At 42.8% G+C, this 24,557-nt stretch overlaps 2 protein-coding genes across 2 annotated transcripts in view; both read left to right on the top strand.

Annotated features, from left to right (window-relative positions):
• FOXO3 (forkhead box O3) overlaps positions 1-24,557 on the top strand; it is a 272,533-nt gene that overhangs the window by 168,607 nt on the left and 79,369 nt on the right. The window lies entirely within an intron of this gene.
• Positions 18,918-24,557, top strand: part of ARMC2 (armadillo repeat containing 2) — a 63,917-nt gene continuing 58,277 nt past the window's right edge. Inside the window, exons 1-3 of the mRNA XM_075708082.1 lie at positions 18,918-18,956; positions 22,828-23,048; positions 24,341-24,413. Of these exons, the coding sequence (XP_075564197.1) occupies positions 22,831-23,048; positions 24,341-24,413 (291 nt within the window). The 5' untranslated portion in view covers positions 18,918-18,956; positions 22,828-22,830. The remainder of the gene's footprint in view (positions 18,957-22,827; positions 23,049-24,340; positions 24,414-24,557) is intronic.

Genomic DNA, 24,557 nt, shown 5'->3' with positions numbered 1-24,557 from the left:
GAGGGAAAACCTGTCTGGTGATGTTTATTTTATCTCTGTCTTACGAAGTGACACAGTCTAAGTACCCTGAAGGACAGGCGTGTTAGCTCTGCAGTTTTGATTTCGGCTTGTTCCAGGTTAGACCATTTTTCAAACACCACTAATTACCACTGTGGAACAGTTTGTATTTCAATATAAATGAAATCACTTTCTTTGAGTGCAAACTTCTAATTTTCACAGAGGAAAAATGGAAGTCAGAAGTTCTATATAAACAGTAAATATAAGCTGCACTGAAAATTGGACTTTGGATTATTTATTCATTAGTTCACATTAACATGCATTAGGGAAATCACTGTTAGCATGGCAGTAGGGGGCTGAGCCCAGGTTCCAGTTCTGCCACTTGCTTGTGGCTTTTCAGTTGGGAGTTTCCTGAGTTGCAGTGTGTGAAGTCAAGTGGGGAGTGTCACCGAAGACCTGTATTAGGGACTGTGTCGGGCCTGGGAGAATGTAGTGTCCCAAGGTAAGTCCATTATCAGGGACTGTATTTGACTCTTGTGATATTTATCATAGCTATTAATGCACCAGCTCAAAAGGTCAAGTGACTTGCATGAGATTCTCAGTTTTCATTTGAGGAAAAATGTGTCTCTAGTCTTGCACTTCTGGGGAAAAGATGAAAATATAAATGTGCAAAGGCTTAAGAAGTAGAAGGAGGTTTAAAAAATCACCAAAAGACACAATAAACATGAAGAATTTTCAATCTGATGCTGTGATCTGGGGGACGAATTAATGATTTTTGAATGTCAGGGGTAGGAAAGATTAGGACCGACAACAGAAAAAGCGGTGGAGGAATCTTCCAAAATATTGATTATTTAAAGAGCTGTTGCCACGTGTTTAAAACATGAGATGATATTTTATTGTCTCTTACAAAAAAACCCAAACGATATCAAGTCAACGTAAGATGAAGAATCCATGCAGCGTTGTAGGCTACGATCTTTCCGATTGTTCTCTCGCTTTAGTCAGTCGGAGTTTTACTAACCAAAAACGTGACCCCTGTTGTGGCAAAGTAGATCCACAAAAGCCACACCTGCTCATCTAGCACAGAATTTCTCCCACCAATCAGTTAAATATGTTTAATTTTATTTAAAAAATGGAACCAGATTTTACATTAAATATGGTAGGGTTCTCAGGACTACAGTTTGTTGTGGGATCATTAACAACAGCCAGGCCCAAAATACTGTTTTGTTTAGTGTTTGTTCAGAATAGTGAAATACTGGAACAAAAAGTAAGGTGGTTTAGCAAGCTTCCAACTGCTACGAGCATAGATATAACAGCAGTAAGATCTAATAGTAAGAAAGAAAAGAGTTTTGGTTGAAGCATTAGACTGGGTGTGAGAACTCTTTCGGGAAGATTTTCACACTTGCCCTGGCTCCAGCTTTGTGCAATTGCTGAGACTCTTGCTAGCTGGGGAGAAGTCTTTTGCTGCAGGCATCGCCTGTTCCATCTCTGAGTATCCTGTAAAAGGCTGCCAACAGGCTTGGTGTTGGAAGCATGGGGCAGACATCATGGCACCTTGCACAGTGAAGCGGGGGAAGAATGGCTCTGCTGCCCTGCATGGTCTGCCATAACCCAGAGGCTCTCCATCTGCCAACCTTTGCTGGAGGAAGGTTTCAGTCCTCACATTCAACTGGAATGACGGTGACACAGTGGGGAATCAAAACTGCTGTTGCACACCCCACTTCTGGCTTTGAATTATTGTACTGGCCTTCAAGAGATGGGACACAGAATCTCCTTCTATCAATTCTAACAAATACTTACCATGTGATGATGGCCTGTAAGCGGTTAATTTATTTTCTCAAGTTTCACCATTGGACTGATTTATAAAACTAATTTAAAGTATGTATAGCAGCTTTCAGTCTTTTAATAGTGCTCTGTAAGAATAAGGGGAAGGGCAGTGTTAGGGTTTTTTTTTTAATTCCTGTGCATTTTATTACGCATTTAATTTGCAGTTAAAATTTGCAGCTTGTCCTTTTCTTGGAAACACATGCTCCTAACAAAGTGAATTAGTATCTCATACAGGGAACAGGGTCTCCACAGAATTTCCTGGGACTAGAACAAGTATTTTCTTATTAGCATTTGACATGGCTGCCAGAGTATGAAGAGAGAACTTCTCTATTGAACTTGATGGCTCCAAAAATTTCCTTTTGATTAGTTAGCCAGTAGTCAAATTTTCAAGAGAAGGGCACAGCTGTTTCAGAAGTGAAGTCTGCCAGTTCTTCATAAGTATCTTCCCCTTCATATCCCGACATAAGGCAAAAAACCTCAGTATCTGAGAAGTTTCCAACAATTGTCTTCTACAAATCATAAAATTAGAAAATGTGCTTTAAGTGACCAATACATTCTTGTGACCAATACATTTTTCACTTTCACAGTTCTCTATGGCTCAACTTCATTTGTTTGGTTTATCTATCACTTGCAGACTGATAACACCCTGGAGTCCAGTCATGGCCAGGTCTTCATAATGTGAGATGATGTATAAACACTAGCAAAATGATGCTCCATCCCAGAGACAATCTAAAATTGTTGTTGAACACAATCCTGAAGATGACCAGACACGCGAGGAAGTAGGAGGATTATTGGTCAATATGCTACGTTACCATAAAACATGACAGGCTGGCTTTAGCTTGGCAGTAACTTATCTTTTGTCATGTTTGTAGTCTTCAGGTTGCAGCTGTACAGTAAGAGAACCTTATTTGCTTTTCGCATTTATTGATACTATGTTTTTCTGCTTGTATCACAGCTGGAAACTGTTAGAAAGTGTTTGTGAGCCTACTGAACAAAACTTCTAGTGTTTTTCCCTTGTGTGGGCTTGCTCCAGGAGCTGGGAGTGGAGAGCTGAAGGGTAGAAAAGAACTGTCTAAAAAAGTGGTGTGATAAAAGAAGACAGCTAAAAGAAATACTGGGGGTTTTAAACCCCTCCCACCTAGCAATGCTGTTTCTTGTACCTTCAGTTTCATCTGCTTCTCACATTTGGCTATCCTACCAAATATGCCTACCTTTCAAAATTACCCCGGCTTTGGAATGAAGGTGCCAGCAGCTGCAAGGCCCCATAGGGTGTGATTACCTTATTTCCTGTCTGTCGACTATGTTTAAACATATGCCAAACTAGAAAGGTCATTTTTCTAGTGTGACTCTGGAGTACACTTAATGATAGTCTTGTTACTGACTGACCTCCTGTACCTACAGAGATTAAACATCTTGGACAAATTTTCATTGCTTGAATCTGTGCCAAATCCTTTTAATGCGTGAAGGACTTGATCACTTTTAAACCAGTGGTGTAGAGCAAACAAGGCTCAGTCGTTTGATGTCAAGGGGCCTGTTTGATTTTTGCAGTAAAGAAACAGAAATTCATAGCCACCATGGGGATAGCAAAAGAAAATGTATCTGCACAGATCTTTGTCGAAAGTCTAATCTGGTTGCTAGGTACGTCCTGCCTGGACTAGGCTGAGTGACGCTACAGCAGCCAGCAGTACTACAGCCGTGCTACCTTGGATGATAAAAACACGTTATCTGTATCCAGGGCTTACCATCAGAGCATAGCCTCAGCTTTCAAAATAAGGGATATACTTTTTAAAGTATTTCTATTGTGGGAATTAAAGGAAATTAGACCATGTTGTAGTGTTGGTTTTAGCAACTTGCACCTACTCTACATCCATCATATTTAGTCTTTAAATGTAGCTGAAAAATCTTAATCTAGAACGGGGCTATTTTTAGGGCTCCTTTTATGCAACATTGGCTATTAACATTTCACAGCATCTGGCAACGCTGGCTTTTCTGAATATATTGAACCTTGCTGAACAGGAATTTTTGTGTCATTTAAGAGTAATTCTTTGTGCTGCCTGTATTCTATATCTTCTCCTCAGAAGTAGGGATGATGACAGGTGATGTCTCAAAAGATAAGTAATCTTCCACTGCATACCCTCTGTCTACAGTAAGTTTTCTAGATGTTGTACATGAGGTTCACCAGGAAAATTCATCATGGCATGTTACCTACTTTATTTATCCATTCCACTTGATACAGCTGCTAAAAATAGCTGTTCTTAGATGAGTGAGTCTTTTCCTCTCATATGTGTCAGTTTGCAGGATCTAATTCTGTAACTAATTTTACAAAACTGAAGACCTGTAAGATGAATGGGCTGCATTCACCTACTAACAAAATGTGAAATTGTGTTCTCTAAGAATATCTGATGATTTAAAAAATCCTAAGGACAGATGCCAATTAAAAGGAAAAAGAAAGGGGAGGGATTCCATCCCCCCTTTCATACTTATTTCCTCCTCTTCTTCACCGTGTTTCCATTTTATTGTTTCTATCCTCAGCTAAGATTTCTGTCACCAAATTAATTTTGCCATTTCGTATGTCTTTTTTGTCCTCTCCTTTACTTTTGCATATTCTAGGTTATGCTACCGTTATGTGAGAGAATGTTTCTACTTATTCCTAGGCATTTTCTGTATTTTTATTATTAATGAGGGTGTACCTATTACACACACATTGATACTTAAATGGATATTTAAACCTATTCATCATTAATATGATTGGAACCAAGTTCAGCATCAACCAAGGGATGATTACTAGTCTTAGTATTTGTGATAAGAATGGACAGATAACAGTCCAGTTTTGAAGGAGCAGATGACTATTACAAAATTTTGTGCACACCCTGGGCTTTTGTTGATTCTTTCAGTAGAAAAAGTAGATGACTGAATGTAACGTAGCTTCTCACCACTAGAAATGGTTTTCCTTACATTATGACTGAAGACTGCAGTGACAGGAGACCACAGAAAATCTTGCAAAACCTGAGCTTGTGGTTTAACATTGACAATAAATCTCCAAGGCAGTTCTCCTGTGTGCTAAGACAGACAGGATGGGCCAGACTGTAGTTTGCTGGGCAAATATGCACAGGGACAAGGACAGAAGGAAAAATAATTCTTTCACCCAATGCTTCCTTTCCGTGCTCAGGGGCAGGTTGTAGAATACAAGAAGTGATGAAAAACAGCAGCTGCAAAAATACAGAGCCACCCAACCTTTCTTCAGAGGTGCTGCTGAGCAGGCCAGCAGGGTTGCAAAAGTAGGTGGGCTTGGAACAAGTACAAGGAGAGTACATCTATGACAGTTGCAAGGTCACACAAATATCACTCAAATATCTATGAATATTTGAGCTGCAGCTGCTACTAGAAATTAAAGCGGTTCTTTTGCCAATGTAATTCTACAGGTAGAATTATGTTTTTCTGTGTGGGATAGCATCTCTCCCCACATGGAGGCTGTGTTCCAAAATAACAAAGAATGCCTTTTTCCTTAGTTTATTTATCATGGAATAAAAGTGTCCACATAGGGACCTTCACATTCATAAATATATTGCTAGATTTCTACTGGTTCATTTTTCAGTGTAGGCAAGTCCTAAAACTACTACTTGACAAAAAACCTGAAGCAGAACAGGAATAGTATAGATGCTGGGATGTTCTGGGGATGTCACCCACGTACGCAGAATCCATTGCTGACTCAGGACAAATCCGGACCATTACACAAAACACTGTCGGCAATGGAGCACCGTGTTTAGCAATTTAAGGAAAGATATGTGAGGCAATAGAAAGGAATCCAAAAAAGCAACAAAGATGGTTAGACACATGGTTGTGTGCTTCACAAGCACTGAGCTCTCTTAAAATAACACGGAAGGAAGAAAGAAAAGCCAGAAAATTATATATCAGCAGTACTATTTCTAAAAATAATGGTTTTCAAACTTTTCCATGAGGCATTAACAGCTCTTTAAGGGATAATCTTTATTGCTTTGTAATGTACAAAGCAATAAACAGCTGCTGAGATTGATTAATAGCCAAAGCAAAGTTGAGGCATGTAATCAATCTAAAAAGCCATTTATTGTGAGTGTACTACAAAGCAATAGAGATTATTGCTGTTGCACAACAAACCATAACAGAGAAAACACACAGACACACACACAGACACATACACACACATATACACAAAGCAAAACCAGTTGTTTTCTTTTCAAGGCTCCCAGTGCTATGCTGCCTTTTTCCTGAGCTTTCAAATGACAATCTCATTGACTAAGGGAGGTGACTGGCCTTACAGCAAGTGATCTGCTGGAAAAAGTAATGTTCTAAGAACTTCAGTGTTACCTGAGGGAGAAATAATACTTCGTTTTTCAGTTCTGTAACTAGAAATTCCACATGTATTCATCTTGTCCTTGGACCTCATACTGCTATTTGTATTAGCAAGAAAAACAAAGAATTGGCTCGCCAATTGAAAAATGATCTAATTTGTGCTAATGTGGAGCTCATTTACAAATGAAGGCTCTTTACTTTTGCTTTTTTTATGAATAGCTACTAAATCACTTTAAAGTTTTCCACAGGAATACTGCATGGGACAACTGGGTCTCAAGTCCAACTATTTCGGGCAACTACCTCACTCTATTTTTTTTATATGACTTCAATACAGCTCTTAATATAGTTAGGTTTTTGCCTCCTCCAGTCTTCCTGGGAGGCAGTGTTTCAGAATCTTACCTCTCCAGTGGTTTTAAACCTTTTAAAAAATTTCCATTTTGAGTTTTCCAGGTCAGATAACGCCCATTTGTTCCTGAATCAACATTGTCTTTTAGCATAAATTGCTCCTTCTTTAAAGAGATGATATGGAGTCTCTCACCCTTCTCTGTGGCAGAATAAACAAGTCATGCCATTGTAGTCTTATTCCATGATAGGCTTGTCCCTTGATCAGTCTCGCCACCCTTCTCTGCACCCATCCCCGTCTCAGTCCCTCTCTCCTGAACGCGGATGCTCTGGATGGCACCGAGCTCCAGAGGGAGTCTCAGCACTGCCTCCTCCAGCCACGCTCACTCGCACTGTCTCCTGCAAATACCTCGCCTGGTATACCCAAGGATCAAATTTGTTTTTTCATCTCCCCTTAACATTCAAAGCTAGTGGTTAACTTGCACTTCCAGACACAACTTGCATATCCTTGTTTCTGAAGTGATGACCTTGCAACTTATGACAGAAATTTGTATTAGTTCACAAGGGCACAGCCTTGCAGTTTGCACTATTAAGTTTCATTCCGTTTCTATTACTCCAGTTCTCGAGGTTATTCAGGTCTTCCTGTGTCATATTGCCATTCCCTTCCATATTAACGATGTCTCCCACTTTCATGTCATCAGCAAATTTCATTAACAAACTCCATCTTCCTACTTTAAGGTAATGAATAAAAATATGACTGAAGATGTATCCTTGAGGAACTCTGTTAGTAAAATACCATTCAAAGCCAGGTACCACAATAGTAGGAACCGAATTCTTCAATTTCACATTTGCAGGAAATACAATTCAGCTCAGTGAAAATTAAATTTCAGATCCTAGTGGATATAAACTTTCCAAACTCCTGTCTTTGAAAATCTGAAATATTTCATACCTGAAATTATCTAAAATTTAATAACACCTACTTAAAATATTAGAATAAGGATTTTCATAATTCCACATGCACACCTCTTTACAGCTATAAAAATTTGGGGTGTAAGAATTGTACTCATGGTGTAGTGGTCACTTTGTTTCTAAGCATTTGACTCTGGTAGTTAAAATACTGTTTTAATGGTCACTTTGTTTCTAATCATTTGACTCTGGTAGTTAAAATACTGTTTTAAAGTTATTTTTACCCTAGCAGTCAATTTTACCCTTTTGCCAGTCTTACATTTTAATTTCTTTTCACTTTCATACTATTCCAGCAAATCACAGCTTCCCTGGAGAAGATGATCCCCATGCTTGAGATCACATTCTCTGTGACTTCCTGTTCTCTGTGGGCCTAAAAGTTCAAATTTCCTCATTTTCCCACTTTGGGCAGCTGTACCATTCTTCCTGAAGGAAACACTGGGCCTAGATTCACACCTTGTTAGCTCTTCCCTGCTTTTTACCTTTTTTCCAGTTGGAGAGTTCAGTGTCAGCAAAATCACTGAAAATCTTTCAATAATTATCAGTGATATTTCTTGTTTTCCTGTTAGTATTTTATTTGCAAAATGATTGTCACTGCAATACATGATCTTTTGTCAAAAACATTAAAGTGCCATCTATAGCAGCCAGACCAAAGCTCATACCCATCTGAGCTGCGTCTAACACTACATTTGTGTTGCTGATCAGTCGGAGAAGAGTGAAAGAGATCTTGCTTTTTCCAGCAGCATGTAGACAGCCTCTTGTTATCATTTAGCATAATCCAGCCACCAAGCCAGGAAACATGAAATTAATTATTACTCTACCCTTAATTGGTTTAGTGGTGGACTTGGTAGTGTTAGGTTAATGGTTGGACTTGATCATAGAATCATAGAATCATAGAATCATACAATCATAGAATGCTTTGTGTTGGAAGGGATCTTTAGAGGTCATCTAGCCCAACCCCCCTGCAGTGAGCAGGGACATCTTTAACTACATCAGGTTGCTCAGAGCCCCGTCCAACCTGACCTTGAATGTTGCCAGGGATGGGGCCTCTACCACCTCTCTGGGCAACCTGTTCCAGTGCCTGACCACCCTCATTGTAAAAAACTTCTTTCTAATGTCTAGAAAAAATGAAATAATGATCCTTCCACAGGTGATCAGGACTTGATGATCCTAAAGGTCTTTTCCAACCTAAACAATTCTATGATTCTATGATTTAGCAGAGAATAACCTACTGGAAGCTCCGTTTGCTGCACTGGCACAGTAGTGCAGAGGGGGGACTGCGGGTGGTACGGAGGCAGTACAGCAAAGTAAGATGGACGGTTGCACTGCAGCCTAGCGAGAAGTGCTGCGTACCACCAGCGTAACTGCACCCACAAAGAAGAAGTCCTCTGCAGATCAACCGCTGAATGTCAAGAGTTCATGCTAGCAGAACCGCTGCCAGGAAAACGGCCTTGTGCAAACAAGGCCAGCAACAGGAGCGTACAGGAGAGGAGAGCCAGGTTTCTGGGAACATAGGTTGGCCTGGGTGTTGGGGAGGAGAAGGGCAGCTGGGCTCTCCCCTCACCTCTTGCACTGCTGCCACTGTGCCAGCAGCCACCAGGATGCCGGCTCACGAGGTGCCCCGAGGCTGCGTACGCTGCTCTTGCCGCTGCTGCTAGCCTTGTTTGAACCAGAAAGTTTTACTGGCAGAAGTTCCGCTGGCATGTGCTACCGACATAGCTGTTCTGGCAGGATGCGTTCACATTTGACTGGTTTTTAAAGACGCAGTATGTCCTCGGAGCATCAGGCTTTTATCAGCAAAAGAAATCTGGCATTATGGGAGGCTAACCCAGAATACCTTGTGCCGCGTTTGGTAGGTTGCCTTCTGGTAATTTTTTGCAGCATATTGTGGAGCTGCCGTTGTGTACTGTGAGGTACAATGTCACACCATAAAATCTGTGTAAATATTGGGTCAGATTTTCAAAAACTCTTCTGTCTTGTGCGATAACTTATTTTTATATGTGTTGTTTCTCCATATTGCAGATTTCTCACTGCCAGAAACCCAGACTGTATCAAACAACAGAACTCTCTTGTTCATTTAGGGCAGATGAAAGAATTCTTTCATATCTAAAGAGCAGCCTAAAATATTGGGTACTGTGGACAAGTGGAACATAGAGACAATGAATGGTAGCTAACTATTTGCAGTATTTGCTAAACTACAAGAACAAATTATAGTTTCGAGTCATACTGTGAACACTGGATGAGAGAGAATTTCAGGGTTGGATGTCAAGTTTGTGTTGACCTCATAGCACATTCACCCTGAGTTAAGAGCTGCTTAAAGAGGAGACAGTGGAGAAATAGGCGGTTCCAGCTTTCTGGAAAGCTGTGCCGATCTGGGCATTTTGGCATTATTTGGGGTGCTCAGTCTCCAGTGAGCTACACAAAATTAAGTATTTCCTGCTGCATGGTCTTTTCATGCTGGGTAATGTACTGGAAATAAGAGATTAATCTGATACAATGGGCTTTGCTAACTGTGGTGGAACAGTAAATAAGGTTTATGTCCCAATTCGGTCCCATCTTGTTTTGAACACATAAAATGAAAGCAGTGCTTCTCCATGGTGATCTCTCTAGACAGTATTTTACATCAATGTGGTTTGGGAGAAAGCCCATGCTTGCCTCCCCATCTATCCTCTTGTCATTAATGGAGTTACAAAGCCAACTCTGGCCACAGAGACAAGGCAGCTCTGGTTGGAAAGGTCTAGGTAAAAACAAAACCCTGTAACTGGAAAAAAAATAACAGAAATACCCACCAAACAACAAAACTCTAATTTAGCAGTCTCCTGCAAAAACCGTGAAGGGGTCTCATAGAATCCCTTCATTTGCTGAGGGGAGTTTCATCCCGTTTCCCGAATTCAGTACAAAGCAGCAGAGCTTTGTTTTTTTCCATGACATTGCCAGATATTAGAGACAAGTGCATTCCTTAGATAGCTATCATACATGTAGAATATATAGATGGATGGAAAATACATAGAGCTTAGAAACCATATGCATGCACGGAACCTGCTGGACCCCTGCATAACCACGTATGTAACACGAGCTCCCGAACAATGAGTCTGACATGTTGTGGACATGCAGCACCTGCGGTCTGCAGGCAGGCTGTATTCGTGCAGTAAGTGCAATGTGTTCTGGACACACCCAGTTTATCACATATTCACAGATATTCTGCATAGCACATGCACAGAAGGTCTGGCATGACTGTGTATATGCTGTGCTGCACGTGGACTGAGACTTCTGTCTTAGATTTCCTGGATAAATACCAGGAAGTCCAAGTTCTACAGAACGATTTTTTGAAAATAGATGCTCACTCAGTTGGTTCCACTGTCACTAAAAATCATCTAAAGTAATTTGGGTTTGTTCCAATGATACTGCATGTTATTGGTTTAAAGCAAGTGTGTTTTGTAAATGATGAACATGCTCACTCACTGCTTTGCAATAGCTTTGTTCCTGCTCTGTGAAAGTTTTGGTTTTAACTTTTTAGACTTTTGCCGCATACTGACATTTCAGTACTCTTAATATACTCTTAATATTCCCTCCCACCAGCAGCTGGTAGATACAATTTGACAGGAGAATGTGTTTGGAGGAAAGGCAAGGAATGCTGATGTAGAAACCTTAAGAAAGTAAACAAGATCACTAAGTTAATGCACCAGCCCTATTACAGTGAATTCCCTTCCTCATTTAGCTATGTGTGTTCAGTGAGCTCCCTAAGGGGGTTTGTTATCTCAATAGTTTTGACTCTCTCCATGTCTCTGTTCCCCCAAATGTCCTCTGATTTATCCAGTTCTTGGTATCCTTCACCGCAGGCTTACGTGAATGCCAAGAGCAGTATCCCAGCTCCGTATGCTGTCTGTAATGAGTGCACAAGCTGGTCATAAAAGGAACACTTTGGACCACTGAACTTAAGGCTGTGTCTTGTGAGAAAACAAACTGCCTTTTCTTCTTCTTCACCTGGCAGTGGCTCTTATCTCGGCTTTTAGGCTGTACACTGGACTGTGGCCTCACATTTTCCTTCCATATCTATTTATTCTTGAAAAAAGGCTGTCTCCCCAAGTATCCCTTCCTGCTCTGGCTGTAGAAATTCGGGTCTTAAACTAAGTAGCAGCACCAAAGTCATGTGGAGTCCTGTCCGTCTAGTTGGGTCAAAAGGCAGACTAGAAGAAAAGCAGGCATTTCGCTAACACACCAGGGATTTCCAGTCACTGGCAGAGGCAGCAGAATTAACAGGAAATCAGTGAAAGCAGTCATTGATGTAGGGACAATTGCACAGTGGGTGTGCGGCTGGTAGATGGCTCACAATGCTGAGTTGGTATAAGAAGTCCTTGCATGCCGTGTGTCAGCAGAAACACACCAACTTGAAGGGTATTTCACTTGGGAAGCTAGCATAACTGCACCAGGAAAGCTCAGATTTTTATTGACGGGCCTGAACAGTGAGCATGGAGGGAATCAAGTGCTGGCCTGAGTGTGGGTAAGTTTGCAGGACGCTGGCACAGTGACCAAATCACAGTGAGCAATGCAAGCTAGAGATTGATCATGGTGATTTCCAAAATCTTAATTTTCAGCCAAATTTGAATAAGATTTTAAGGAATTAAAAAAAAAAATACATCTATCACAGAATATTTAAGGTTGGAAGGGACCTCTGGAGATCATCTAGTCCAACCCCCTTGCTCAAAGCAGTCAACTAGAGCAGGTCATTCAGGGACTTTTTCAATCAGATTTTGAATACCTCCAAAGATGGAGACCACAAAAACCTCTATAAGCAACCGGTGTTCTAGTGTCTGACTACCCTCACCATAGAAATTTGTTCTTATGTTTAAACGGAGTTTCCTGTATTTCAATTTGTGCCTGCTGCCTCTTGTCCTTTCACTGGGCACCACCAAGAAGTCTCCTTTGTGCCCCTCCTTCAGATATTTATACACACTGGTAAGATCCCACCCAGAGCCTTCTCTTCTCCAGGCTAAACAGTCCCAGCTCTCTCAGCCTTTCCTCATATGAAAGATGCTCCAGCCCCTTAGTCATCTTAGCGGCCCTTCGCTGGGCTTACTCCAGTATGTCCATGTCTCTGTTGTACTGGGGAGCCCACGACTGGACCCAGCACTCCTGTTGTGGCCTCATCAGTCCTGCGCAGAAGAAAAGGATCACCTCCCTCCACCTCCACCTGAAGGCAATGCTCTTCTTAATGCAGCCCAGGAGGCTGTTGGATGCCTTTGCAGCAAGGGCACATTGCTGGCTTATATGTTCAACTTGGTGTCAGCCGGGATCCCCAGGTCTTTTTCTGCAGGTCTTTTTCTCCTTTCCAGCCAGCTGGCCCCCAGCATGTACTGGTGCATGGGATTACTCCTCCCCAGGTGCAGGACTTTACATTTCCCTTTGCTGAACTTCTGGAGATCCCTCTGGGCCCCGTTCTCCAGCCTGCCAAGGTCCCTCTGAATGGCAGCACAACCATCTGGTGTACCAGCTACTCCACCCAGTTTTGCATCGTCAGCAAACTTGCTGAGGGTGAACACTGCTGATGACTGGCCTCCAGCTGCATTTTGTGCTGCTGATCTCAACCCTTTGAGCTCTGCAGTTCAGCCAAATGTCAGCCCAGCTCACTATCCAATGGCCCATACTTCAACAGTTTGTCTGTGAGGGTGTAATGGGAGACAGTCGAAAGCCTCACTTAAGACAAACAGCATACACCCCTTTCCCTTATCCACCAACTAGTTATCTCATCCTATACCCAGTGCTCTTTTCCTGTGACAGATTTCCCTGCTGCATGTAATAAAGATCTTCATAAACCTGTCCGATTAAAACTTATTAGGCCACCTAGTATAGGGGTTGTTTCTAGCTGCCGTAAAATGAACTGCTTCACCTGCCTTTGTAATGAGCTACAAGTGATATGAAACACAGAGCTTACTTAACAGCACATACCAGATGGTCTATGCAAAGTTGAACATGACAGGAAGATTTTTGTCCAGATTGGAGGTGGGACTGTTGTTTTGTTTTGAAAAAGAGGAAAGAAATAGGGGGAAATGGGGATTGCATTGCCACTTGTGTTACTGAAATTGCACTGGAAGCTGCTTTTACAGGTCAGCAACAAGGAGCAGCGAGTATGATCAATGAACACTTGGCAGGCAAAATGTTTAACACTGTTAACTAATTCTGAGTTGCATTGAAATATAGGCCTTGTATGCTTGGATATCCAGGTAAGTTTCATTTCTAGACAAATTTCAGTTAGCCAAACTGAAAATTGAGACTGGATACTAGCACAAAGTCCCTTTCATGATATTCAAATCTAAAAAATAAAGTAATTTGAATGAATATGACATCATTGAATACTTTGTATTTTTTTGTTAGTTAGGCAGAACTGCTCAGAACACATTATTTTTACCTCAGCAATCTTTTGAGTAAATACTGGCTTGTCTAGACCTAGTCAGTTTACATGTTTTGATGATACTTCCATCCTAAAGCAGTGTTATTGCAAACAGGGAGATTTAATTAAGTACCTGCATTTAAAATAGGTGCTGAGAGAGTTCGTTCAGTAAAAAGCACATGAGAAAAGGGATTTCAGAAAGTTATAACAGGTGCAACATAGCAGAGAGACATCACAAAAGAAATAGTTGCTATAACAGCCTGTCGTGGTTTAGCCCCAGCCAGCAACTGGCAGCGCAGAGGCAAACCAATCTGGGCTGCCGCATTGTGGCAAGATATTGCTGCCCGGGTAGAGAACCTGGTTGTAAAAGTTCGTCACGTAGATGCTCATGTACCTAAGAGTCGGGCCACTGAAGAACATCAAAACAACCAGCAAGTAGATCAGGCTGCTAAGATTGAAGTGGCTCAGGTGGATTTGGACTGGCAACATAAGGGTGAATTATTTATAGCTCGGTGGGCCCATGACGCCTCAGGCCATCAAGGAAGGGATGCAACGTATAAATGGGCTCGTGATCGAGGGGTGGACTTAACTATGGACAGTATTGCACAGGTTATTCATGAGTGTGAAACATGCGCTGCAATCAAGCAAGCCAAGCAGTTCAAGCCCCTTGGGTATAGTGAACGATGGCTGAAATATAAATATGGGGAGGCCTGGCAGATTGATTACATCACGCTCCCACAGACCCGCCAAGGCAAGCGCCATGTGCTCACCATGGTGGAAGCAACCACTGGATGGTTGGAAACATATCCCGTGCCCCATGCCACCTCCCGGAACACCATCCTGGGCCTTGAAAAGCAAGTCCTGTGGCGACATGGCACCCCAGAAAGAATTGAGTCAGACAACGGGACTCATTTCCGAAACAACCTCATAGACACCTGGGCCAAAGAGCACGGCATTGAGTGGGTGTATCACATCCCTTACCATGCACCAGCCTCCGGGAAAATTGAGCGATACAATGGATTGTTAAAGACTACCCTGAGAGCAATGGGTGGTGGGACGTTTAAACATTGGGATACGCATTTAGCAAAAGCCACCTGGTTAGTCAACACCAGGGGATCTGCCAATCGAGCTGGCCCTGCCCAATCAAAACTTCTACGTACTGTAGAAGGAGATAAAGTTCCTGTAGTGCACATGAAAAATATGCTGGGGAAGACAGTCTGGGTTACTTCCCCCTCTGGCAAAGGCAAACCCATTCGTGGGATTGCTTTTGCTCAAGGACCTGGGTGCACTTGGTGGGTGATGCGAAAGGATGGGGAAGCCCAATGTGTACCTCAAGGCAATTTGATTTTGGGTGAAAATAGCTAATGAACTGAATTGTATAATATTAATTGCTTTATAATACTGTATGTTATCTCTTAACTGCATGTTAATATAATAATATAGTAAGTTAATATTAAGTATATAATACTATATATTATGATTGCTATATGCCGCATCAATGGTATTGCAGTAAGAATTGCCCAGCTTAATGAAAATGAACTTTGATGAAACCATGTTGGAATGAGAACTGACTTCAGCATGCAACAGTCCAACACTGCACACCACCTCTCCTGCTCTGAAAGACTGTGATAACAGATGGAACCCAAAGTCATGGGCTAAATGAACTCAATGGACATTTTAGAGGGATGGGCCATAGACGAAGGGAATGATATCTGTGTGTATATCAAGATAGGGAAAGCGGTGGTGATTAATTGGAACACATTGGAAAGGGGAGGGCCTGTGCATGACGTAGATGGTATAGAATAAGGGGTGGATACTGTCCTGGTTTCGGCTGGGATAGAGTTAATTTTCTTCCTAGCAGCAGGCATAGTGCTGTGTTTTGGATTTAGTAGGAGAAGAATGTTGATAACACGCTGATGTTTTTAGTTGTTGCTGAGTACTGCTTATGCTAGTCAAGGACTTTTTCAGCTTCCCATGCTCTGCCAGGCGCACAAGAAACTGAGAGGGGGCACAGCCAGAATAGTTGATCCAAACTGACCAAAGGGCTATTCCATACCATATGACGTCATGCTCAGTATATAAACTGGGGGGGGTGGCCGGGGAGCAGCGATCGCTGCTCGGGAACTGTCTGGGTATCGGTCGGCGGGTGGTGAGCAATTGCATTGTGCATCACTTGCTTCGTGTATCATTATTGTTATTATCATTATTATACTGTTACTATTAGCATTACTATTTTACTTTATTTCAATTATTAAACTGTTCTTATCTCAACCCAGGAGTGTTTCTCACTCTTACTCCTCCAATTCTCTCCCCCATCCCATCGGGGTAGGGGGAGTGAGCGAGCGGCTGCGTGGTACTGAGTTGCTGGCTGGGGCTAAACCACGACACAGCCAAAGCTCAGAAAACGAATAAAAAATTAACTCTTCAATTTGATGACCTAGAAAATAGAGAGAGGAGAAATAATGTCCATATGAAAAGGATTAAAGAAGAAGCCAAGAAGGAAGGCTTAGTGGGTTTAACTGGGTGGATTTAAAAATTGTTTAAACAATGATGAGATAATAACAGTGAAAAAAGATTCAAACTGGCTTTACCAGGAAACTGATCTACACATTTTTCTGTGAAACTTTACTTGTGTTATCTCAATAAGAGAAAGGTTCAGAAGAAAATAACAGAGAATGAGCTAACTGTGAATGATCTGAAAATAGCATGCATGTATACACACACACACACATTCTTTCAGCTTTTAGGGAAGAATATACAAAGAAAAGCAAGTGCAATACTAACAAGGTTTTCATTTATTTCTGAGGTATTGAACTTGGCTGCAGAAGAAAGAAGACTAGATGTCTAATAATTAGAGATAAAGTAGAAGCTAGCAGAGATATGGCATGTGTTATGTAAACCGGGTAGGGTTACACATGGAGATCTTTTTACTGCTATCATAATACCTGTCAGAATCAAAAGAGGAACTGGAAGAGGACGTTTTCCTACAAGAAAGGGGCATAATAGGCTTGTAACAATATTCAGAAAGACAAATTACAGTGTCCTCAGGATTCTTGCCTAACAAACATGAGGAAGTAAGCGTTTTAATGTTAGTATGCAATTAATAAAAGGAACTTTTATGTCAGTAAGAGATACATATGTATTTACATATAAATATATATACAAGATGAATTTATTTGGAGTGTCTTCAGATATATCTGAAGCATGTTATAAAGGAACCAGGGAAGAAGCTTGGTCAGATGGAGCTGTATTTGTTGCATTTTTCTATTATTCACAAAGAGATAATAACCACCCTCCTACAGAAGTTTTTAGATACATTTCAAAACGCATTCAGAGATAGCAAACAAAGACTGTCCTTGTCAGTCGACTATGAACAACCCACTTGCGCCAACAGGCCTCTCTTTGTTTTTACTACATGTCTGGAGATTTTCTGATACGGGCCGTGATCACGTTACCCATCCTGGTAGCGGGAGGCACGCGAGGGAGGGAACTGTTCAGCGAGTGCCCGGCACACTGGCCAACGGGGTCCCAAAACCTGGAGCTGGATTCACCTTTGGTAGGGCCTCACCTGGGAGGCTGCTTGTGAGGACACTGCGAGTGCTCCCCTTGTACCACTCCAACAAAGCTCTCCGGCCTGTGGGACCGATCCGTGCGAAGCGCTCCTACGGACAATGTGGAAACAGCCATCTTTCGGCCTCCCAAAGAGCGGGAGGCGAGCAGATGCGGTAACACTTCTGGCCTGGCAGAGGCGAGCGCTGAGGGGAGCAATCCCACCCTTTGTGCCTGACCAAAGTGACCCTGGGGAAGGGGGTTCTGCAGCTGCCGCTACACCGCACCCGAGTCCCCTGGTTTGGTTCTACTGTGGACAAACTTTCAATGTCTCCATTTCTACTCTGTAAATCTGAGCTGAGAGAAGGCAGCGTAACAGGGCACATCCAGCATTTCCAAAAAGAGTAACTTTTGTCACCCCGCATCTGGGCTTTTGCTACCCGCTACTACGCTCTAAACGTGGGCCAGGACAGGCTGCGGGAAGCGCCCACCACCAGAAAAGAACAAAACAAAACACCAGAAAACCAGCGCTGCAGCAGGACCCCTCACTGCCACTGCCACTGCCCCCGCCCCTGGGGCGCGGGGACGTCGGCCCGGACAGGCAGTGGCTGCGGCGGCGGCGGCGGGAGCGCCACGGCGTTGTCACGAGGTTGTCGCGGCACTGTCGCGACGCTGCCCCAGCCGCCGCCGCCGCCGCCGCCGCCGCCCCCCCCCCTCAGCCCGCCCCGGCCTGGGCCGCGCTGCGCATGCGCCTGCAGGTGGCCGCGCAGGCGCCTTGGCCGCCGCGGGCTCCCCCGCGCCCCCCCCCCTCCCCCCGAGCAGGTGCGGCTGAGGGGATCGCGCGGGGCGTGGCGGCCCCGGCGCCGTGGCGGGGCCGCGGTTTCCCTCGGCGGAGGTGAGCGGGGGTCCCGCCCGGCCCCGGCGGGCTGCCGGGGGTCGGCCGCGCTTCGCCCGCGGCCGCGGTGTGTACTGTTGCCATGGGAACAGTGGGCGCCGGTTCCGGCGGGCGCGGGGGCCGCCCGCGGCGGAGCGGGAGAGGGGGACCGGGACCGGCGGAGGCGGGCGGGGGGGGGGGGGTTTGGCGGGGCTGTTAGGCAGAACGCCTCGGCCAGCGGCCGGTGCCGGCGGCAGCCGTGCCCCGCCCCGCCTGGCCGTAACGCTCGTCCTCCGGGGCTGCCGCCTCGCTGCGGGGGCGCGGAGGCCCGGGCTGGGCCGAAGGGCTGGGGGGTGCGGTACGTCGGGCGGGAGGCTTTGCAAAAGTGGCTGGAGAGGGGGAACCTCCGGCCCGTTTCCCGGCAGCTTGCTGCCCACCGTGTCCGGGGGAGAGTCTTGTTTTGCCGGTTTGGGGTTGGTTACTCCGCAAAGCCCGGCTCAGCTTTTACTCCACAGGTGCTGCTTATCTGGGGAGCTCCTCTCGGACGTGTCATCTGAGGGCCGCACTGAAAATCTTGCTCTGCTGAGGGTTGCAGGCTCAATTTCTCATAACTTTGTTCTCATTTCTTTTTGATAGTGATTTCTCTGCTTCAAAATTTCACCAAGCTGAAAGCGTATCGGTTGTGACTGGTAAGTTGCTGATGTTTAAAATTATATCTAATAATATCCATTATTAGTTCACTCTTACTAAACCTGTATTTGGGTGCTAACTATTCTAGAGATTTGCTTGGGCAGACAGAACCTGGATTCAGATGTCGGTGAGCTGAGTGTTCGTGGCTTGAGTACAGGGTTTCTTGTCACTGCACTTAGTGATTGCAAGTATATGCGTTCTGTATGTTAGCAGTTAAATGCCACTGGTTTTGCGATGGGAGACAGGATGGCGGAGTCAATGTGGTGCCACATCTGATGTAGTCAGCCATGTGCTGATTGACCCAGGAGAAGTGCTGCAAGGGTGCAGCTCTCTTGCTTCTGGAGATAGCTAGGACTAATCTGGGGTTCTCTGACCAGTGCTCTGTCGAGCTGGGGTTCTCTGACCCTGTACCACTATCTACTGCTTTCAGCTCTTCCTATACAGAGAAGATGAGACCACTGGAATAAACAACTGTGGAAGAAAGACAAGAGCCCAAGTATGGCTTTTCAGACACTGGTGTAATACTCTTCCACCTTCCAGTAGAGAGTCAGATAGGAGATCTTCATCTGTGCAAGTTAAAGGCTACCTGGGAAATGGTGACAGCAGTGGGGGACAAGATCTGTGCGTACCAGCTATGCTGTTCCCATTGACACTGTGACATTCCCTTTATCTGTCCCCTGCTGGGATTGGGGAGCAAAATGGGAATGCTGCTGGATTTTCAGAAAGAAGCACTAGCTATTAGAATTATTTCTTATTTGCAACTAAGATAATAGAGTTTGTGAAAAAACAGAAATTCTTACAAATAAATACAAAACCAGACAGACCTATTTTTGTATAAATAATGAAAACCAAGGGTAAAACCAGATTGTATGCTGGGCAGCCAGTGCAGTCGTTCGCCTTCCACTCTTGGGCTGCTCCTTCATCCTGTACTTCTGCTTTCTGCTTGTTGCATTCATATTTTAAAATTAATCTCTGGCACTGCAATTGAATGATCCAGGTACCTTATTCTCATCAAAGTCAAGAAAGCTTCTGGTGCCTGGGAGGGTTTTTCCCTAATGCACAGATCTAGGTAGTAGTTTTCTAGGAAGAGAACTGGCGTAATATAGCTGAAGGTGCTTCCTCAAAGCTTCTGGGATGTGGGACACTGGAGAGCAGACAGAACTTCTTTCTTTAGTGCTGCTGCAGCAGAGCAATTGCTTGATGCTTAAATGTTTCAGCCTTAGGCGTTATAAAATAGAGAGTGCAAATCATCTTTATCTGTCTTTTGAGAAAGAGACGGTGATTGTACTGTGATGGCACAGCAGCCAAACTCATTCAGATAAAGAATTACTCGTGGTTCTTAAATGCTTGCAAGAAGGAGTAAGCTTTCTTCTCCTATCATACATATATATATACACACATCTCATTTTATGACACTGCTTACTTGTTTCTCTGTGTTCTATTACATTTTCTGATTAATAATTATGGGATATCAATTCATAATATATTGGTATTGTATCACTACCACAATTCTGAATGTGTGTAATCCTACCTTACGCCAAAATGAACTGTTAATGTGCTCATGGGGTCGGCGGTAAATCCTAAATTCTGCTCAGTGCCGCCCCCCTGTGACAGCTCCCAGCGCCTGAGAGTGGAGCCTGCTGCCCATCACCCTTACTGCTCCGGCAGTAGGGAAGGGCGCTACTCTCCCCCTCTCCACTAAAGCAGCAATGCAGCAGTGAGCTCAGTCAAGCATTTCAACCAAGTCATAGGTTCCCTCTGCAATGTTAATTCTTAAAACTTTGTTTTTAATAGGTTGGAAGGGTGACTACCAGAGCCCAAGTGGTAGGACTTGCTAATTAAGTTTACAGTAGAAAAGTTCCTTCGCCAGTTAAAAAGAAATAGGTAAGAGGTGAAGGCTTCAACAAAAAGTTATTGTAACGGAAGTTTGGTCTCAACTGTGGCAAATAAATGTACTTCTAGGATAGAAAATTTGCATCTGACAGTAGAATTCACAAAAACTTAAGCTGATTGTATCAGAGGTGCTGCTGTTCCACAGAAACACATCATATCTCTCAGGTTGCTTCTTAGTTTAACTAAGAAGAACATATATGCACATCCCATAAAATACACATTTCGATGTCAGAGCACAGAGATTTTAAGAACTAAAGAAAATGGTGTCCTTCACAGATTAAATGTAAGATACTAGATTACTTGAGAAGATTTATTTTAAAATTTAGCAAGGTGGATGGAAATGTATAGACCAGAAAAGAAGAAATGTGAATTAATTCAAATTTACGATTTGTAGAATCATGTTAATGATGTTTTAGTATTTATTCACAGCTATTGTTTCCATTATGCTGGATAATACCTGCATCAGACGGCCTATGCAGAAGACCTTCCACTTAAAGGTCAAAATCTTGACTCCCAGTAGCTGGGAGAACAGGGACTGATAATCTGCCTTCCCTGTTCAGTGAGGAATGGCTGTATAATTGCTCCAAACAGAGTGCTGCAGTGGAATTCCTTACTTAACTCTTGAATCATGTTGTAATAGAGGGAAGAGTAGGGAGCACACAGAGCTAGATTCAGTCACAGTGGAGAAAAGTAATGTATTAATGGTAATCGGAAGGATGAAAAACACTGGCAGTCTCAGGCTCCTGATCTGTTCCTCTGTTTTGTAATTATGCATCTTTTAGTGAAAGAGGTTGGTGCACTGCTCCTTAGTATCCAATTTTATCTTGTGTAGTTCAGCTGAAGAGGTTGGGTTGTATATTAATTAAAGAAACTGTGCTAGAATGCACAGGCTCTGAAAGAAAGAGGGGAAGAGGCAGTTGGAAATGTAAAAATGCAGGACAGAAAGAAGTGAACTAAGAAACTAGAGAAATAGGATTTTTGCTCCATAGCTTAGAAATAACCAAGATGGTGGTGTCTGATCTACTGTCAGTTCATTGTCATAAACTATGTGAGAGAATAGAAGTTACCAGATGGTCTGAGTCAAAGACCGTGCAGAAACATATTTTTCTTTTTAGGTAAGTTTGAAAAGCAGAAGAGGAATTTTGGATGGTTTAAGGCTCATGATGAGCTTTCTGTAAAATGACAAGGATGGTATCTACAGAGAGCTGCACCATGATAGTGATTGATTTTGGGGGGCTCAAGAGATGATGAAGTGCATCTTTCACTGCCCACTGTGTTTGCCAGAAGATGCAGCAGGACAGAACACTGATTTAAAGTTTGGGTTGATAATTTATCTTATGTTGGTGTTATCTTTGCATGTGCTTGGGGATGGGTTGAGGAGGCATTTCTCTTGGAGAAAAAAATTGATTGCCTGTTCTTCCTTGTCTCTGCTTATCAATTACTGATAACTGTGCTTCAGTTATTGATAATACTACCACTTTGAATTATTAGGGAGCTGCCCTTGGTAAGGTTGATAAGTTATGTTGGGTATTTCCTAAGTTCATTGGAAAGAAAGTGTCTCTTTACAGCATATTATTGAATTCCTGTTTTGGTTATGATGTTTTATAAGTAATCAGGTGTTAAGAAACAGATTTTCTGTAGTATTGGAGAGTACTACATTTGGCCAGAAAGCACTGTGGTACTGAGTGTGGTATATTTTAGCTCCCCCTGAAAAACTAAAGATCCTTCATGTCAGATGCTTTCTGCTCGTCTTCAGTATTTTCCTACAGAACTGAGAAATTGTGAAGGAAATGCAGTATCAATGAGCCTTATTTTCCACTGCTTCACCACTGTCTAGGATTTTGTTATAACGTCCTTTTTAACTACATTGCGGTAGCATAAACATTGATAAATAAATAGTTTGTAATTTAAAACTAGCATTATCTTCTGTGCCTTCCATTATATTGTACAGTATTCTTCTTGTTCACTGCTTTGTGGAGGAATGCAAGCTTCAAAGAATAAAAATACAGAAAAGGCAGAACCATTCTACAGGCTTTCAGTGTCAAAGCAGAAGACCAGTTCTGAGATTATAAATGAAGCCAGAAATGTTCTACGAACATTGAGAACTTCGAGGCCATTTACACCTACGGAGGATCAAAGGAAACTTTTTGGATCTGGATCCTCACGAGCTCCTCAAAATAGACCCCCTTCAGTTTTTAGGTACTGTGGCTTTAAGATTTTTTTCAAATATCCTTTAGCAGCAAGAGATTTGATTCTGTAATTATGTTTCCGGTGATTTTTTTCCCTGTGTTAATCTGTATTCCTAATCACATCCTTTGCCTTCTTCTAATGATTCTTACTGTTGGTGTTAATCTACATGTCCAGAAGTTCCTGTGGATTAGAGCTACCAGAGGCAGTCATTACGCTAGTTTTGTATGTGGAGAATGGTATAGGAAAGTGGTCTGTACTCACCTTTTTCTTAAGACAATGTATGCTTTTAACTGAGATAGTCTTCAACTTTTCCCTAGAAACTGTGAAAGCCTTGCTTGTTTCTACATAAACTGCATGCTAGATCTATTTTCAGAGCTTTCTCAGATATTTTTAAATATAAAATTGTAGGTCTTGAAGTTTGAAATGCTCATTTTTAAACAAAATTTATAGTACTTCAGAATTATTTCTGTGTGGGGAGCATAATTCACAGAACTCAACAGATCTGTCTCTTGTGACAAAAGAGAAAAAGAATTGTATATTGGGCTTTTACATCCATTTTCCCAGTCATTTTTTAGCTCTCCTTATATGCCAACTCTGTCATGACTCTAGGGAGGACGTATGAGCTGTATTTGTAATGTTAGGTGTCAGGCATGCCAGAAAGGATGCTGAAACGTGTTTGAATGGCCATACAAGTAAGTCAGTGTCGATGCCTGTTTTCGTGGCAGCATGACTTCAGGCACTCAATGTATCTGATATTCCTTATTGCATGGTGTTGTGCCCTTACATAAGGCAGGAGCCTGACAGTGACTTGGCTGTTTGTTGGTGACCGGGTAAAGAGGTCACTCTGGCTGACATCCATGCTTGTTCTGTATGTGCTTCTCCTGTGTATGGGAAGGAGTATCCTCATGCCTGCACAAACCTGGGTTTTCTACCCTGCACTGTTCTGCACCTTTTGTCAGATAGGTTGGGCACTAATGACAGTTGGATTTGTGCATGAATTTAGGCTTATATTAGAGAATTGTTATAGATGTGTATGAAATAAACTGTATCACGGCAGGTATGCAGATGATCTTGTAATTCTTCTCCTTTGATGCTGCTGAATTCCCAGATATCAAAGTTAAATAGCATTCATGGAAGAAGAGTGATGGTGTAAAAGTCCTCTGTCACTCTTCCTTTATTCCTCCTTTTCCCCATATTCATTGGCAAAGGGAAGAAGTATGCAATTAAAAAAAAAAAAGACAAACCAACCACAAAATACTGGGTCTGCTTTATTCATATTATATTTACTTTCTTTATGCTAGTCTTCATGCATCCAGTTTTGATTTGGCTGAATCAAGACCAGTGTCTGGTGTTCGTCTTAGCCCACTGGATCATGTGAGTACTCTGGAAATAACTCTATGCAATACCCACATAAAAATATGTGTATCGGTTGTGTTACGAAAAGATATGGTTTAAATAGGTTCGGGGCAAATGGAAGCCTGTCATAATGTTAGCCTGAGACTTATAAAGTCAGTTCTG

Source organism: Pelecanus crispus, chromosome 3 (assembly GCF_030463565.1).
Source record: "Pelecanus crispus isolate bPelCri1 chromosome 3, bPelCri1.pri, whole genome shotgun sequence".
In the NCBI taxonomy this organism is placed as follows: Eukaryota; Metazoa; Chordata; class Aves; order Pelecaniformes; family Pelecanidae; genus Pelecanus; species Pelecanus crispus.
The sequence above is the reverse complement of the archived record's forward strand: the minus strand, read 5'-3'. Positions and strand labels throughout refer to the sequence as shown.